This window comes from Saimiri boliviensis, chromosome 12 (assembly GCF_048565385.1).
Source record: "Saimiri boliviensis isolate mSaiBol1 chromosome 12, mSaiBol1.pri, whole genome shotgun sequence".
Lineage (NCBI taxonomy): Eukaryota > Metazoa > Chordata > Mammalia > Primates > Cebidae > Saimiri > Saimiri boliviensis.
In genome coordinates this window covers 9,865,450-9,884,541 of record NC_133460.1, presented here as the reverse complement: position 1 = coordinate 9,884,541, position 19,092 = coordinate 9,865,450, and the positions used below count along the sequence as shown (strand labels likewise).

At 49.3% G+C, this 19,092-nt stretch overlaps 1 protein-coding gene and 1 non-coding gene across 5 annotated transcripts in view; one reads left to right on the top strand and one right to left on the bottom strand.

Moving 5' to 3' along the window:
* Positions 1-19,092, bottom strand: part of PDPK1 (3-phosphoinositide dependent protein kinase 1) — a 77,631-nt gene that overhangs the window by 29,872 nt on the left and 28,667 nt on the right. For 3 of the 4 annotated variants that reach the window (XM_039477822.2, XM_074381773.1, XM_039477823.2), the window contains exons 2-6: positions 13,373-13,633; positions 9,758-9,800; positions 9,391-9,528; positions 5,609-5,753; positions 4,862-4,959 (exon numbers count right to left, since the gene is read on the bottom strand). In XM_039477822.2, the coding sequence (XP_039333756.1) occupies positions 4,862-4,959; positions 5,609-5,753; positions 9,391-9,528; positions 9,758-9,800; positions 13,373-13,633 (685 nt within the window). The remainder of the gene's footprint in view (positions 1-4,861; positions 4,960-5,608; positions 5,754-9,390; positions 9,529-9,757; positions 9,801-13,372; positions 13,634-19,092) is intronic. The other variant, XM_039477825.2, reaches the window with a different exon arrangement.
* Positions 224-291, top strand: LOC120367470 (small nucleolar RNA SNORD50). Its single transcript, XR_005581851.1, has one exon. It is a non-coding gene; the product is annotated as a small nucleolar RNA SNORD50 (small nucleolar RNA).

The following is a 19,092-nucleotide window of genomic DNA, read 5'->3' as shown; positions in this document are numbered from 1 at the left end:
TCCACCCACTTCAGCCTCCCAAAGTGCTGGGATTACAGGCGTGAGCCACCACACCCGGCCCCAGAGTGAACTTCTGTGTATGGTGTGAGGAAGACTAATAACTTTTTAATAAATTAATCATTATTGGAAGATAATGGGGAACCAATTTGTGGTTTTTCAAAAGTGGCATGAAAAGATAAAAGAAGCATTTGTTCTACTTTTCCTTTACAAATGATACCACGATTATCTGTGATGATCTTATCCCGAACCTGAACTTCTGTTGAAAAAAACTATGGCTCTGGCTTCTGAGATGGGGGGGAAAAAAAAAAGGAAAAAAAAAAAGATATCACAAGTTAACCCAACAGTTGCTGGGGAGACGTTTCTCTTCAATGAATTCCACCTCATGAATATATTAAGCTGTGACCATTATGGCCAATTATGTCCATAAATGCTGCTGATGTCACAGAGAGATGCATGATAAAGGACACCTACCACCAGTGTCTGAACACGGAGGGGAGAATCAACTCTGAAGGTAATGCCACACAGATGCAAATGACCTGGCTTCTTCAACAAACCACAAGGGAAAAAATTAAAATGGGGGAAGCTACAGATTAAAATAAATCTGTTTGGAGAGAAGAGTATTTAATGGCAAAATAAAAGAAAAAATTAAAAAATTTGGGCGTAACTTATTTGAATCCTGATTCAAGTAAGCAATAAAAATTATGACATACAGGAGACAACTGGAAATTAAACTCTGACTGCACACTCTGCGATATTAAGCAATTACTGTTAATGTTTATGTATAAAACAGTATGGTATTGTGGTTACGCTTTTACAAAGAAGATTCGTATCTTAGCGATGCACACTGGAATGTTTACAGGGAAAACTAATTGAGAATGCTGGCATCAGGTCACTAGTGCTGACTTAATTTTTTATAATAAGCAGGTATTTTGTTTAAAAAACAACAACAACAACAACACACTCTCCAGCCCCATGCGTCAAAGCCATGTCTAAATGAATGCCATTCTGGAAAAGACCAAAATAAACCATATGAAGATGGGAAGTGCTGCTCTTGGTGATGGGAGCATGGGGACTCTCTCCTCTATCGTGTAAATTACTTTCCACCACGCAGGAAAATCCATTTTGAAGGCAGCTTCTCTCTGTGCCGGGAGTGGGTGATCCAGCCTAAGCTAGAATGGCAGCAAGCTCAAGGCAGCTGTGGCCCTCAGGACAGCATCTGGAGTCCACAGCACAGTGGGAAGCACAATGGCAGCTAGTCTGACGGTCATGCACAGATGGGGACAGAGGAGCCACTGCAGTGACTGAAGCCCACAGCGTCCATCATCTCCAGGGAGCCCCGCCCATGCCCGAAGCCCACAGCCTTTACTCTCTCCAGCCAGCCCCGCCCACACCTGCTGGCCCTCCTCTCCCTCCTGTTTGGTGAGCAGAGCCTCCATACCTGGCTACATACCAGAAAGGCCTGCAAAGGTCATAATACACGTTTCCAAAACCTCACTCCAAGACTGAACCTCTAGGATATCCCAAGCTCCCCAAGGTTCTTGCAAAGAGGGCACAGGCCAGAGACAGCCCAGGCTACTCTGAGTGAGCTGCCCTCACCAGGATGCATCCACAGGCTGTTGTGCAAGGAGAGGAGGCAGAAGCCCTCACTCCCAGCAAGCCCTCCTCAATCTCCCAGGCCCTCACCACTGCTCTGCTCCATTTCCCACCACGCCCCCGCTGCAAATACGGAAGCCACTCTACCCCATAGAGACGATGGGAAAACCTGCCTCCTTCTAGGAGAAAGTGTGGCACAGCTGCTACACAGGTAAGGAACCTGGGTATGCCTTGCTCCCATCAACACTTTTATTCTACAAGGTTTGAAGATGTTTTCGGGAAGCCATGTCTGCATAAAAGAAGTCAACGCAGAAATAAATTCCAATATACTGAACTACCTCAAACAGAAAATGAGAATAGGTAACGAAAATGAATTCTTCACATAAATTATACAGTTTTTTCCCTTTCCTCAGAGAAGGAGAAAAGAACCACCAACTCATCTATATACACAAGGAACTAGCCCTTTGTTTACAATGTAAGTTTACAAGTTTACAATGATGTAAGACTTTCAGCCTCCTGCTTCCAAAAAGAAAAGGTTTACTTCACTGTTGCTTCTTTTTTTCTTTTTTCCAGAGATGGGGTCTTGCTCTGCTGTCCAGGCTAGAGTGCAGTGGCAGGATCACAGCTCACTACAGCCTCAATCTCCCAGGCTCAGGTGATCGGCCCACCGCAGCCTCCTCAGTAGCTAGGACTACAGGCACACACTACCATACCCAGCTAATTTTTATCTTATGTAGAGACACGGTTTTGCCATGTTGGCCAGGCTGGTCTTAAACTCCTGGGTTCAAATGATCCACCTGCCTCGGCCTCCCCAAGTGTTGGGGTTACAGGCAACAGCCACTGTGCCCAGGCTATTTCATTATTCCATCAATGTACTTAAATTCCAATTTTTTTTTAAGTGGCTACAGGACAATAAGACTACTCCTGTGTCAAATACCAGATTCTAAGAAAAATATCCATGTAACGAACCTGCATTTGGATCCTCTGACTCTAAAAGAAAAGTTGAAATTGTGAATAAATAAATAAAACCTTGAAATAAGGGAGGCGAGGTGGGGGGTGGTGCGGGGGAAGAAAGAAAATCCACATGAAGGGGAAAATGCCCAGAGCAGAGCCCAGGCAGGTGGTTCCCGAGGCTGACTGGGGCAGAGCCAGCCCCCAGCTCTCCTACCCCACAGAATACTGTGGGCTCATCTCTGGGCAGGAAGTCAACACAAGAACAACAAGAGACTGAAAGATCCTAAGAAAGCTTGGGAGACAGAAGTTCCTGTTTGGTTCAACTTTGTCACAGACAACATTGAGGGTTATGAGGTTACACTGTGTACACAGAAATAGGATTACCAGCCAGTAAAAAGGTTACTATTTAACTGGAATGAGTCAAACAGATAAAGGTTTCAGAGCATGTCTGAAATGCCAGGAAGACTTCCCTAGCTTTGTGCAGCTTTGGGCGGGAGGTGCACATTCTTGCATACCACTGCACGGAGAGTAGAACAGGGCTGTCAAAGGCAGGGAGGGCGGCAGGACTAGACCACCTTAGGAAACCAGAGTCTCTGGCTTGACTGCTGCTTTCAGTTTTACCCCAAAAGGGTAATATTTTTTATTAATATTGTTTTTTAACATAGTTGATGGCTCTCTGTCACCCAAGCTGGAGTGCAGTGGCATGATCCTAGAACACTGCGCCATCAATCTCCCATTTCAGCTTCTCGGGTAGCTGGGACCATAGTTGTATGCCATCACACCAGACTGATTTTTTTGTTTGTTTGTAGATACGGAGTCTCACCATGTTGTCCAGCAGCTGGTCTCAAATTCCTGCCCTCAAATGATTGTCCTACCTTAGCCTCCCAAAGCTCTGGGATTGCACGTTCGAGCCACCATGCACAGCCAGGGTGATGTTTTAGGATTCTCAGAGAAGTTCCCAAATCCAAGACACGGTCTTAGGGCCTCAATGACTGTACAGAGCCCTGAATGTAAAAACACCCAGAGGCTGGAAAACATCCAGAAGGGAAAGATAAGGCCCGCTGGAGGAAACGAGTAACTACCGCAAGGTGCCAAGAGAGGCCCCACGGGTACCAGCTGGGTACCTCCCAGCACACAGAATATAGGGCCAGTTCCACAGAATCAGAAACACCGAGCTGAGCCCTGAGTGCCTGCTCTACTGAACGGCCTGCTCTCCACCCAGCTGTGCTCTCCTCCTGCTATTGGGGGCCAGGTCGCCATCCGTGCAGACGAGCCAGAACTGCCACCACTCTGTGCTCACGGTTCCCCTTTCCACACGAGAGCAGCTACAACATGGTCACTTCTGTTTGAATCTTTCTTCCACCAACAAACCTGCCCTCACGCCCCTCCAAACTGGTCTCCAGCACCTTCGACCCCCACAGAGCTCTCTATGGAGGCCTTTCTCTCACAAGCACCCAAGTGCAGGCAGAGGCCCCTGCACCACTTGGAGGCTCTTGGATCCAGCCTCTTGACCCAAACAGACTCCAGCAATCCCCCGAGGTTCATCTTCAAGGTCACTTATAATGTACACAACAGCCTTCGGCTTCCCCAAACCTCATCCCAAGGCTTTATCTTCTCTCCATCCAACACTCAGGAGTAGTCTTCAGAATTTAAACTGCCATTCTTTACACCTCCAGAGTTTAGGATTTCCACACAATAAGCACCTAAAGGGCATGAAGATGCCCCTGGCTGGCTAGGACAACCTAGATCACTTCTCTGGCCCAAGTGGACTTCCAGCAACATCTCCCATGGAGATGTTACGACATGGTCTAAGGCTAGAAACCACCTGGGGAACAGGACTCGGAGGCTATGTGATGACCAACATGCCCTTGGCCAGCAGGTAGACAGACGGACAGGTAACGGAGGGAGGGCACCGAGGTACAGGGATGTGGAACCCCAGATACTAACTGCAGTACAGGCAGGAAGAGCCAGGAGCTGACCACTGGTTCCATGTCCTGCAGGCGGGTAACTGGGTGAACGTGGCACCCCGCATTGTCCAGGAAGACAAGTAGGGAGGATGAGCCACAGCAGGCGCTGAGGAGAACCAGTAACCTCCCCGTCTACACCAACACACACTGCCTGGGGCCCCCTCAGGAAGACCTGCTGGCATGGCAGGGCCTTCCTGAGAGAAAGTTCAAGATCTGTTTGAGGACAGCCAAGATATCACACACCTTTATCATTAATGATGAAGATGACACAATGCAACACACTCCTCAGAAGTGGCTTTCCATCTTAAGCACAGACCCAGGCTCTGCTAGAAATAAAACTCACACACCTTGTTTGCTCTCTGGGGATAATACTTTTGCTGTTCCAAAGTCTGTGATCTGGATGTGCATATCTTCATTTAATAAAATGTTTTCTGGTTTAAGGTCCCTGTAAAAGTAGATTTTCACATGAGAAGAAATACTTAAAACGGCACCATTATTACGTACTCTAAATTTTGCTGAAAACAAAACAAATGAATGAATGCTTACGATCTTTACAGACCAACAACCAGAACTGCAGGCCTAAAGCTCACAGTAAACAAGTACTGACTGTACACAACAGGGATGACACCACTTCACAGCTGCATCTGTCATTTTAATTGGAGTATAAACTATCATTTTTAACTCACAAAATGACAGCTATGCACACTTCTGAGATGACTTTATCAGAAAGTCATGGAAAATGAGACCAGAAATAAGTACACACAGAAGCTACAACTGAAAAAGATAAAAAGCATCAGTCAAGATGGTGCAAAGAATCATTAGCTTGCCAGGAAAGACACTCAACCATTCGACATGGTATTTGCAGGAGAGCCTCTCCATGCTATGGCTCCACGAACATGTGGCCTTGCCTTGGCATTTGTGCTGTGGCACCGGCAGGCATCTCAGTCACACCCGTCCAGGGAGCACCCCAACCAGGCTGACCTCAAGGGTGGAGACCATCTGGGCATCAGCCATGGCCTTTGAGCCAAACGGTCACTGGCCCTGATCACTGAACTGACATCCTACAAACATCATCCAGCCACCCCTGAGGTTACCTGTGAATGATGCCCTTGCCGTGCAAGTACTCTAAAGCAGACACAATCTCAGCCGTGTAAAATCGGGTACAGGTCTCATCGAATGAACCAATTTTGCGAATATATTTAAGTAGTTCTCCATTTTTGGCATAACTAAGGCCGAAATCTGAATATTGTGCAGTTAAGGAAAAGCGTAAAACTCTTATTAAAAGGTTTACTCTGTTGCCCAGGCTGGAGTGCAGGGGCACAATTATTGCTCACTGCAGCCTCGACTCAAGCAATCCTCCCACCTTAACCAACCCAAGTGGCTGGGACTATAGGCACGCCTGGCCAGTTTTTTATTTTGTAAAAATCATTTTTCAAAAACTAACCTTAAGTCTCGTAAGAATTTTTTTTTTTTTTATTAAACGCAAACTGAAAGTACCTATGGCCCAAGATAGTCATGTCATATCACTGGATCTGATGGGAATCCCAGACCCCTGCTCCAAGATGTGGAACCAGCATGGGGTTTCTCATCAAGAACACAATGACAGTGTCTCCAAGCAAGGTGAACAGAGCCTCTCAGCCCCAAATGCCCCCAGGGCCCATGCCACATCTACAGCCTCAGTGAAAGGGAACCACTAGAGACAGGGCCTACAGACCCTGACCAAAAAGCACATATAACTCAGGTGCAGGCTTCAATGCACAAAGATCCTGGGGGTGGGGGAAGCGGAGGTGGGACAGTGCGGCAGCCCCTGCCCTGACTGAGACCCAGGCTCTTTGTGCTGTGCATCTACATGTGGCACTGCCCTTCCATGCACCCTCATTCATGGATAAACTGACACTTTTTTTTTTTTTTTGAGATGGAGTCTCACTTTGTCACCCAGGCTGGAGTGCAGTGGCGTGATCTTGGCTCACTGCAACCTCTACCTCCTGGGTTCAAGAGATTCTCCGACCTCAGCCTCCCGAGTAGCTGGGACTACAGGTGCCCACCACCATGCCCAGCTAATATTTGTATTTTTAGTAGAGACGGGGTTTTACCATGTTGGCCAGGATGGTCTCAATCTTTTGACCTCGTGATCTGCCCACCTCGGCCTCCCAAAGCGCTGGGATTACAGGAGTGTGCCACCACACCTAGCCAAGTGACACATTTTGTAAAACAAAAGCCATTTCATAAACTTCTGCACTCATGCAGTCTGTCTGGGAGGGCCCCTCCTCTAGGCACCGCTGTCCTGTAATGGCAATATTTGTAGCCTCCTTTTCCAAGAGGACTTAAGGCTGACAATAAATGGATCCCATATACAGATTCCCCTGGAAGCGCCAAACGTCTACGTCCATTACTGGAAAGCTCCAGATACTTCATAGTCACTGGAAGCCCAGGACATGGGGACCCAAGTCCCTGCCCGCCCTGAGCAGTGGCCCTTGAGGCCAGGAAGGGCGGCTCATGCTTGGAGTCAGGCTGGCCTGCCTGCTTCATTCTGGTTTCTGTTTGCCAGGGTACCATCAGCTCCCATCAAGAATGAGCCTGAAGCTGCAGGGCTATGAGGAGAAACCCAGAGGAAGACAATGAGGAGAAACCCAGGCTGCCCAAAGTGGCCCCTGTCCAGGCCCATCTCTAAATACAACCCACACTGAGGATACCAGGTGGGGCACAAGTCCCTGAGTCTCGTTCCCAACAGGGGCGAGTGAGCCTTCATGACCTCCTCGGGCTTTGGAATTTGACTTAACGATGAAGAGCAACATGGACCACTGGACAAAGACTTGGAGTTCCCACCACCTGTACTGCTCTGGCCAATCTCATTTGTAAATAGTCAGCAAGATGGCTCTCCTCTGGACTCTGAGCCCGTGGGAGGAGAGGATGGGAGAGGTCAACCGTGACCAATTCTGCTACAGCCTCACATCAACAAGCAGCCGCACTCCGAGGGCTCTGCAGGAAGCCAGAGGGACTCCTGTGGCTCAAAGAAGGGCAGAGACAGGTGGGGCCCCAGGATACCATGAGAAGGGCTGGGGCAGCCTTGAAGGTGAGAGAGAGACAGAACATACCGTGAAGAAGCCACCGAGGGAGGGCGGGAGACAGAGATAGTAACAGGGATGACACTGGAGGACAGAAGGCCTGCGTAGAAGCCAGCATTCTCTACGACCCTCCACAAAGCAACAGCAAAACCCACCCCAGGCCACATGTGTGGCAGCTGCTCAGCCACTCCCCTGCTCCTCTCTAGGCAAAATCCCTGGGAAGAACCCGCCTCAAATCATCTCCATTTCCTCACCTCTTACTTTTCCTTCAACAATCCCCCTAACAAACTGTCCATCCACCATCAGCAACTGGCACAGGGCAGACCCACGGGTCAGGCTCTGTGCACCTGACCACTTCATAGCCCCTCACCAGGCAGCCAGCACCCTCCATCAGAAACCATTTGATCCGGTGGCTTCTGGGCCTCTATCCTTTGAACTCAGGAGCAACACCCTGTCACAGTCTCCTCGGTGGGTCCCTCCTCGTGTTTACCTCTGCAATGGGGGAACCTAGGCTCCGCCCGCAGACTAGCCATCCTCTGGGCAGCGTGCCAGCTCGCTGCGAAACTCCTCATGGCCCTAACTCCTCCTGGAGCTCTGCTGGCAGCACCTAACCGGCCACTCAGAACTGAATGGTGACACCATCGGATGCATGAAATGCCAGCCCAGCACCGCCCCAGTCTCTCCCAGCTCAGCAGGAGACACCACTGTCCACTAGGCTTGAGGGCCAACTCCCAGGAGCCACCCCTGAATCCATTCTCTTGCCAAGTCTGTTAATAAGACCTCGACCACTCCTCCTGCCCCTGCTCTCCCCACCCATTCTCCAGCCTGGCCTAGCCAGAGCAAACCCCACATTCCCCGCAATAAACAGAAGTCCAGAGTCAGGGCCAGGCTGTCACGGCTCAGGGGGCCATCCCACCACAGCGTTTCATGACCCTCACACCCCCCCGCTCCTACCCAGGAGTTTCAAGAGCCCCACACTGCCACCAGCCCCTGCCCAGCCCTAAGACTCTTGGCAGCACATCTTGCTGCCGGGAAGTCTCTGACACAGAGAGTGTGTGCGCACCCAGGTCCTCCACCACAATCTAAGATTCTTGAGGGCAGAGCTGTCACCTGGCATACCAGCACATCCCCATCACCCGGCACTTGACAAGCACCTCCAAACAAGGAGAGCACACACACTCAGCCGGCAGCCAAAGAAGCTGCAGGATGGTGTTAAGAGTGGGAGCAGGCCGGAGCAGAGCTCTAACACAGAAGAGCTGGGTGCTAGGGAGAGACAGGGAGGACAGGTAGGAGGACTCAGGCCCCTCCAGGCAGGATGGGGAAGCCACGACACTTGGGCCAGCTTGGAGGGTGGCATGGGAGGGAAAGAGCAGATGCACACTGTACCTGCTGGGGGTGAGGACAGTGTGGCCAGCCCAGCCCAGCCACTGGCAGGCACAAAGGCAAAATAGATGGGGCATGAGGTGGCGCCCACCCTAACTTCCACAGGGCCTTGGCTCCCAGATTCCTGAGCCGAGGTTTAAAAACAGAAAAGATGGCACACAAGGGGAGCAAGGGACACCATCCAAGCAAGCCGCACCAGAGGGGAATGTGCTGGAGCCACATCAATGGCTTCTCCAGGAGGTGATGTCCTGGGCAGAAATGCAGCCACACCCTGGCGCTGCCTGGCTGCCTCCCTGAATGTCAGTGGCCTGAGGGACTCCACTCGGCAGGGAGGTGGGTTTGCTTGTGAGAACATACAACAGGATCTGACTCCAAGCGAGAGGGGTGACTGGTGTGGCTTCAGACGGCACCAACCACGCAAAGGATACACAGCTTCTCGTCGTCCTGAAACGTGAAGTAAAGCTTAACAAAGAAGGGGTGATCCAGGCGCGACATCACATCCCGCTCTCTGGTTACATATGGGACCTTGTTCTCTTTTATGATATGTCGCTTCTCCAGAATTTTAACTTCAGGTGAGAGAGAAGTGAATTACTAACAATTAGAAACAAAACACACTAAAAACATGATTCACAAAGGTAAATGGTACAAATTAAAGTCTTTCAAACACTGTACACACTAGCCTGGTGGTCTCTAAGGCCAACCGTGTCCTGCACCCTGAAGTCAGCACAGAAACCCGGTCCTGCCACCCCGGCTGCCCTGCTCCCAGGCACACAGCTCCCTGGGGCCCATACTTACTCGCATATTCTCTGGAGGTTGCCAGTTCTCGAGCCAGGACAACCTGGTTTGGAAAGAAAATGAGAAAAAGAAAAAAAGAAAAACACAATGTAAAACCGGGACACTGAGTCTAACAAGTTCCTCTGCCCCACACGCAGGCTTCCTGTCCCCACTGAAGGTTTGAATCTACAGTGAAATGCTTTGGGTCTTGTGCTAACAAACAGAGCTAAAAGCCAACGGTTGTGTTAATGTGTTCTAATGACTGACAGAAAACACACCAATCTCTCTACTGTTTTCAGAAGCTTCTTGATCAGCTGCTAACAGTCCTCATGGTGCAACGAAAGTATAAATTCAGGAGTGCCTTCAACTGGCATGCCCTTCATGAAGAGCAGGAAGACACGAGAGTACCACCACCATAAGTGGTGGGGCACAGGGGCTTCCTTGGAAAAAATATGTCCTTCTAGTATATATTCATTGCAAAAGCTGCCCTGACGTTTTTTGTTTTTTGTTTTTTGTTTTCAAATAATTGTTACACATTTCGTTGGATGGTGCTTGCTGATATCATGAATACAACCTGGCTGTAAAGGACACAGGCAACGAAACCAACATGCATGGCCCTGCATGCCCACAAGAGGGAGCCACCTTCCAAGGATGCCCGCGGGCCTCCTGCCCTGTCCTCTCCGCAGCCGACCTGAGCCCTGCACTCAAACCCCACCTCTGAGACACAGCACTCCCAGTAAGGCATCCCAAACGGGAGAGACCCTCCACTCCGACTAGCCTGGGGCATACCCAGAGGCACCAGACTGGATTTCCTGGTGGGCCCACAGTTTAGCCAGAGCGCTTGAGAGAGCTGTGCCACAAGGAGGCCCCCCTCCACCAGGTGGTACATAATCATTTCCTAAGACACCGGCAGGGCAGGGGACGGCCTGAGGAGCAGGGAGCAGAGGAAACCTGTGTCGTTGCATTCCTGGGGGCTGGCAGGAAGACCTTCAGGAGGTCACAGGGCCAGGTCTACCTGGCCCCAGGCTGTGAGCTGCAATCAGGGCAGGATTCCTGACAGGATGCGTCAGAAGAGACCATGGAAAGCACCTGTGAGATGCCTGCAGTGCTCAGGAAGAACAAGGTTGGATTCTGTGGACTCTAAGTACCCAAGATCTTCCCAGAGGAGCCGGGAGTGAGGGGAAATGGGCCAGGCAAGGCTCCCATCTCTAGCTTATGTGTTTATGTGATGTTGCATTTCTCCACAAGAGCATGTGCTAGCTTCATATGTAGAAAAAAGGAGGCCAGGCGCGGTGGCTCACGCCTGTAATCGCAACACTTTGGGAGGCCAAGGCGGGTGGATCACGAGGTCAAGAGATCGAGACTATCCTGGTCAACATGGTGAAACCCCGTCTCAAAAAAAAAAAAAAAAAAAGGAAGAATTGTTAACAAGCACCAATATTCAGTGGAACCCTTTCTAAGGGGATACTGATGTGATCTTTCTGTTGTCTAAACTCAACAATTCATGAGCACGTTTCCTACAGGAAGGAAGGATCCTCTTCCAGAGAAGAGCACATGACATGCCCTTCCCTGGAGGTTGTGACCATTCTCAGGGGACCTTCTGGGGTCTCTAGCACTGCACCTGGCTCTTGCCCAGCCTCGTAACTATCACTGTCCTTTCCCACCCCACCCCCAGAAATCAACTTTTGGGTGATCTCTATTTCAGGAATGCTGAGACAGAACTAAGGGTAACACATGTAATTTGAGACCCAGTGAATTCGGAACAGCCCCAGGAAGGAGCCTCCAGTTCACAGTGCTCTCCTGGGCTCCTCTCTGGTGCATGTTCAGAAAGACATGAGCCACAGCCCCAGGAGGGACAGTGCCTGCTCTCCACCCACCTCGGGAACCCAGGAACACAGGCAACTTCACAAATAAGGCTTCATTTTTCAGTCAAGATAAATGTAAGGGCCAAGTATGGTGGCACATGCCTGTGGTCCTAGTTACTCAGGAGGCTGAGGCAAGAGGATCTCTTAAGTCCAGGAGGTGGAGGCTACAGTGAGCTATGATCATGCCACTGCAGTCCAGTCTAGGTGACAGAGTGAGAAGTAAAACAGAGGCCAAGCACCGTGGCTCACGCCTGTAATCCCAACACTTTGCAAGGCTGAGAGAGGATCACTTGAGCCTAGGAGTTCAAGAGCATCCTGGACAACAAAGTAAGACCCCATCTCTATAAAAAAAAATTAAAATTAGCTGGGCACGGTGATGCATTTCTGTAATTTCAGCCAGTTATGAGGCTGAGATAAGAGGATTGCTTGAGCCCAGAAGTCAAGGCTGCTGTGAGCTATGATCACGCTATTGCACGTAAGCCTGGGCAACAGGGGAAGACTCTGTCTCAAAAAAAAAAGTAAAGCTGAGGAAAAGGGGAGGCCTCTTCTCTCACTGGACTGATGTAAGCAGCCGTGCAGAATGCCCAAGGCTTTCCAAAGAGAGATTCTTCTTTATGAAAGGATCTGAGTCCCAAAACTTTGCATGAAATGCCAGCCTAGCAACTCATGGTTGAAGGTATTTTTCATGAGGGCACAATCTTTTTATAAACAAAATTATTTCATAACAGGGGCAATTTGAAAAATCTAAAGTATAAAGGCAGCAAAAGTTAACATTAACTAAAACAATGTTAGGAATATGGGTAAGCTACATTTCGTGTTTTTCTTTGCATCTTGTAATATTTCATATATGTAAAAAAGAGAAAAATGGAAAATATACCTCACATTACAGTTTCTTCACAAAGGTCAGGCAAGAAAGAAATATTCAGGAACTCACCCAAGCTCTCAAGAATGAGGAGCCCCCACGGCTCCCTGGAGCGGCCCCAGCACATAACACAGTGGCAGTGCGGGAATCTCTTCACAGAGGCCCACATGGAGACAGTGCACCCTGAGTTGCTCACACCTCCCCAGAACCCATTACCATCTTCACTAAATCCACAACCACACAGTTTCATGGGCCACACATCAGCTGGCCACACCCATGCCAGCTGCTCTGAACCTTCATTTCTTTGCTTTCGGAGGAAAAAACACTCCAAGAAAGGTAACGAGTGCGGCCTGACAGTACTGTGACAGTATTTCTGTTTGTGAAATTCAGAACACAAGAATCTGGAGGCTGTATCATCAGCAAATGTCCAGAATGTACTGTTTTATGTATTTAAAAAAACAAAACAGAGAAATAGTCATTTGATGTCCCCAAAAAACTCTGGAAGACACTAATACTGATACTAAATTTCAATCTAAGGGAAAGAAAAGCTTCCCAGGGCCCTGCCAGTGAGACACAAGGACACAGAACGCAACTTGCTGATGCCAGGTTAAAATGAAACCTACTCCATCAGAAGAAACCTCTCCAGACCATCAAGAGATACGTCTTAACGTTCTCATCTACAAAACCAGGTTAAACATTTAGTTACACTCATTACATGATCTGCTTGGTGGGTACCCAGCCCCCGAAGACTCAAGTGGCCTTCACAACAGGCAACGCCCCTTACGTGGCCTGAGACCTACTGCCCAGAAGGACACCAGCCTTGTGTGGGAGCCTCTGGCAAGACCCGAGGAAGGTGAGCCTCCCAAGGAAGTCACATGCCTTTGACAAGCAGCAGCAGCATATACTCACTGTGGAAAAAGAGCCTTCCCCAAGAATTTTCCCGAACTTGAAGTCCTCAGGCCGCTTCTTCCGAGGCTGCGGCGGCGGCTGGGTGTGTTGCAGGGAGCCGGCACTGGGCCGAGGCTCGGCTGCGGTGCCATCCATGGCGGGGCCCTGCCTGCTGCCACCAGGAACGCCAGGGGCCGTGCTGGACTCAGTCTGGGTCCTCACCATTGATGGGGACGGGCAGGAACATAACACCACGCTGGACTGGATGGGCACAGCGTCATACTGTGGCACAAAGAGGAGAAAGAGGTAAGGCTCAAGGTGGCTGCCTTGTCCTCAATGCACAGACTAACGTGAAGGACCTCATCTCAACAGTCAAAAACAAACCCCAAGCACAGTGAAGGCCAGCTGTGCCCAAAGGTCCGCTGGGAGCTACCAGCCTTCTCTCTGGAGCCCTGCCCATGCCATGGTCGCCCACTACTTCACTGGGCAGTGCCTTGCCCTCCTCCTCTCCCTCAAGCTGCATGAGCCTAGCCGACTGCCCCAAGGCCAAGGTAAGGTGAGCAGAGACAGCACGGTATATCTTTAATTATGGGGGGATGGAGAGATAAGAGTGACGATCACATGTGTTTACAATACACAGAGACACCCAGCGCTGGCAAGACTATAATGAGCATACTGAGGCCACTGTGGCTGGCACGAAAAACCAGGATTGCAGTGGAAATGTTTTTGGAAAGCAGTTTGGCAACTGTCAACCAAGTGACTACAGAACAGTTAGTTGTCAATGAGACACAAAAATACGATGGAGAAGAGGAAGGGCAGAAACCCAGTTAACAATGTGCGGGCACGGAAGGAAGATCAGCATGCAAAGCTCCATCCGCGAGACGTGCAAGGTGCACCCACAACCCCTCCCCAGACACCAACGTGTCCTCACAGTGGTGGCAATGGCCCCCCTCCCCCCACGGCACTATAGTAGAACAACGCAAGGCAAGCCCAGGCAAAATGATGGTGGTTTCCGATACTACTCCCCACTAAAAGAACCCTGGAGAGCTCTTGACTCCATGTCTCAGTAGGGTCCTGGAGTCCCTGTTACATCTGAAAACACAACGTCTCCTCCTGCATCTGTGCCAGGACAGAGGAGCAGCGAAGCCCTCCTGAAGGGACCCTCACCAGTCAAGCTGCAATCCTTTTAAACAATAAAAACAGCTGGGTGCGGTGGCTCATGCCTGTAAAGCCAGCACTTTGGGAGGCCAAGGTGAGCAGATCACTTGAGGTCGGGAGTTTGAGACCAGCCTGACCAACACAGAGAAACTCACGTCTCTACTAAAAATACAAAATTAGCCAGACGTGGTGGCACGTGCCTGTAATCCCAGCTACTCCGGAGGCTGAGGCAGGAGAATCACTTGAACCTGGGAGGTGGAGGTTGCAGTGAGCCAAGATGATGCCACTGCACTCCAGCCTGGGCAACAAGAGCAAAACTATGACACACACACACACACACACACACACACACACACACACACACGACCAGCCTGGGCAATACAGTAATATCCTGTCTCTACAAAAAAATATAAAATAAGCCAAGCATGGTGCACTACATGGGGGGGCTAAGGCAGGAGAATTGCCTTACCCTAGGTGGTCAAGGTTGTAATGAGCCATGATTGTGCCACTGCACTCCAGCATAGGCCAGAGTGAGATGCTATCTCAAAAAAATAATGTGTTTTAAAAAAAAAAAAAAAAAAAAAAAAAAGATCACAAGACACATAACAAAGACAAAAACAAATCTAGAGAGAACATTCCGTGAACCCAACACAAGGAACACAGAGGTGGAGAAGGAAGGCAGCAGATGGCAAATACAAGAGGCGCTGGGAGCACTGGCATCACAGAGGCCCAGGACCACACAGAACGCCAGCCCTGGGGGCGGACAGGGCAGGGCCATCCAGAAAACACATCCCACTCCAGAGTGACACACCAGCACTCTGGCTGGAGACAGGCTTCTCTTTCTCACAGGTCTGCTATGTTCATTCTAACTCCGGATGAGGTATAAAAATATGTATGAAAACATGAAGGAGTTAACCAAACACACAGTAGTGATAAAATATGACCAAAGAACTTCCAAATATCTTAAAAGAATCTGATCAACAAAATGTATACATTTTCATTTTCTAGTATGTGTTTAAATGCTCAGGAACATTTTTAGCAGATACAGAAGTTTAATAAATTGTTGAACATTAAAAAAAACTTCAGGCTGGGCATGGTGGTTCATGCCTGTAATCCTAGCACTTTGTGAGGCCAAGGCAGGTGGATCACCTGAGGTCAGGAGTTCAAGACCAGCCTACCCAACACGGCGAAACCCCGTCTCTACTAAAAATACAAAAAATTAGCCAGGCGTGGTAACAGGCACCTATAATCCCAGCTACTCGGGAGGCAAAGGCAGGAGTAAGTGCTTGATCCCAGCAGGTGGAGGTTGCAGTGAGCTGAAATTGCGCCGCTGCACTCCAGCCTGGGTGACAGGAGTGAAACTCCGTCTCAAAAAAAAAAAAAAAGAAAAAAGAAAATTTCAAATACTATCAAGTATTCCCTACATACAAAATCTCTCAGATACACAGTAATCATCCTTTGAATCCCTCCTAGAAGCTCCATCTAAGAGAATGACTTTTGAAGCCACATTTATAAAATATTCCACTGCAGCTTTGGGTATCACAGCAAAAGCTTATAATAGTCCACATGCTCACAACAAAGAGAAGATTAACTAAATTGGAGCATATACACTCAATGGAATATTATACAGTCCTTAAAATTAGATATAAAGGCTATGGAAACAGGGTTACAACATTAAAGCAAGTGGTGTGTCTGGGTTAAGAGGATATTGAAATTTTCTGTACTCTTCCAGAAACTTTTTTATAAGCTTGAAATTACATCCAATTGGAAAGTGAAATATACATATATAAAAGAACACAAAATTGTTACAAATACTAACATTGCAAAGTGTTAGGGGCATATCTACAGAAGACACTAACAAGAAAACCACAACATGAAAAACATGTTCATTAAAGTAGTGGGATTATGGATTTTTCTTTTATGATTTTTTTTTTGTTGGAGGCAGGAAAACCAGGTATTGCTCTGTTGCCCAGGCTGGAGTGCAGTGGTGCAATTAATCACTGTTCACCACAGCCTCAACCTCTGTGTTCAAGTGATCCTCCAGTTTCAGCTTCCCAGTGTGCGGGGATTGTAAGTGTGAGCCACTGAGCCCAGCTATGACACAAATCCAAGCCAAACAGAATGTGAAACCTAAGGTTCCCAGCTCTGTAGAAGGGGGGCTGCAGCTCTGAGGGTGGAGAAATGTTCTTATGTGTCCAAGAAGCTGGCTGAGCAGCTGGAACATGCACTAGGCTTTGGCCTCCCTGAAGCATGGAGCCCTTTAGACTCATAGGCTCACCAACAACAAAGTAAACTCTTTAATTAGAGACTCCCAAATCTCATCAACTAAAAATCTTCCCTAAGTTTGGGGCCTGTGCACAGGCTGCAGAGGGTGGCTGGTGCCTGGCATATGGTATAAATGTGACCAGCAACATAGAACCCACGGCTAGAATAGGCACCCTAAGAGTACCACTCAGCCGAGTGTGGTGGCTCAAACCGGGCTGAGGCAGGCATATCACTTAGGAGTTCAAGGCCAGCCTAAACAACACAGCCAATCCCCATCTCTACAAAATTCAGAAAAATTCGCCAGGCATGGTGGTGTGTGCCTGTAATCCCAGGTACTCAGGGGGCTGAGGCGGGAGGATCACTTGAGCCCAGGAAGTCGAGGCTGCAGTGGGCCACGATCGTGCCACTGTACTCCAGCCTGGGCAACAGAGAGAGACCTTGTCTCCATAAACAAAACAAAACAAACAAACAAAAATAAGTAAGAGACTGGACGTGGTGGCTCCTGCCGGTAATGCTATCACTTTGGGAGGCCGAGGTGGGCAGATTGCCCAAGCTCAGGAGTTCGAGACCAGCTTGCCTGGGCAACATGGCAAAACTCCACTTCTACAAAAAATTAGCCAGGCATGGTGGCGCACACTTGTAGTCCCGGCTACCTGGGAGACTGAGGCAGGAGAATCACTTGAACCTGGAAGGCGGAGGTTACAGTGAGCCGAGACCATGCCACTGCACTCCAGCCTGGGTGATAAAGGGCGACTCAAAAAAAAAAAAAATAAATAAAGAGCATCACTTATTTATGGAAAGCTGTGTTTTCTTGAAGGCTCCTAAGGCTCAGCAGTAAGTCAAATGAGCCTTACAGCTTTCATAAACATCCATTTCACAAGAGAAGCCAGTAGTCAGACCTAAGTGTCCTGGAGCTCAGTCGGTGCTTTTATGATCTGTCCCTAGAACCAAAGCCTGTTACAACATAACCTAAGTGCAATCAAACTCTAGCAACTCTTTCCTCGGATATTAGCAAGAATCTTCCATTTTCAGGGACAATGGCAGGTGGGAAAACGGTCATAATCAGCAGGCTCGGGGCCAGGAAGAACTGTGATGGGCCTGGGTGGTCATTCACAAGGCCAGCCAGCCATGTTACATGGAGCACCGGGTCATACCTGGACACAGCACAGGGCCTCCAGGGCTGCCCTGGACTGTGGAACAGGAGGACTGCACTAATCTGCAGGGATCCGCACAAGGGAAGGGAGGCAGGAGCAGCCAGCCTTCACACTGCAACTGTCCCAGGCACCACAGCATGGCTGCAAATTAACCTGGCCGCTCCCATGAGCAGCCATCAGTATTCCACAGGTCGGGGAGGAGGGGAGAGCACCACCTGTCTCTGTCACACCAATCCCCCCACACCTGTCCCATCACCATGTGCATCAGATCAACATGGACATGCTTATGGGTTGCAACTAAGTTCATCTGTGTGTCCAGTCCCCAAGCACAGCTCAAGGACACAGCAGGAGGGGAGTACAGGACAGCGGTGAACTCTAGCCTCCTGCAAGGTGGGTTCCAGCTGCGTCTCCACCAGATGCAGTGTCCAGCCCAGGCCTGCTTTCCCAGCCCAGATGCAGAGCAGCCTCTGTGGGGGTGCAGAGCCAGAGGCCAGCCAGGGGAGAACACACATGACATGCTTTCATTTCAGCAGAAATTGAGGGGAACACACTGCTTAATTATTAAACACTGACAAGTCAGCCACTGAGTAAATCTTGTATGTGAATAAATTTATGTTTTTAGATTTTTTATTTATTTATGACTGACTGACTGGCGGAATAAGAGTCTCACTCTGTTGCCCTGGCTGAGTGCAGTGGCACAATCTCAGTCCACTGCAATCTCAAACTCCCAGACTCACGTCATCCTTCTGCCTCAGCCTCCCAAGTAGCTGGGATTACAGGTACACACCACCACATTCAGCTAATTTTTAAACTTTCTGTAGAGATGGGGATTCTACTACATTGCCTAGGCCAGGCGTCCCCAAACTTTTTACACAGGGGGCCAGTTCACTGTCCCGCAGACCGCTGGAGGGCCGCCACATACTGTGCTCCTCTCACTGACCACCAATGAAAGAGGTGTCCCTTCCTGAAGTTCGGTGGGTGGGGGGAGGGGGGACCGGATAAATGGCCTCAGGGGGCCGCATGCGGCCCATGGGCCTTAGTTTGGGGACGCCTGGCCTAGGCTGATCTCAAAGTACTAGGCTGAAATGATCCTCTCACCTCAGCCTCCTGAATTGCTAAGATTACAAATATGAGCCACCATGCCTGGTCCATGAATAATTTTTT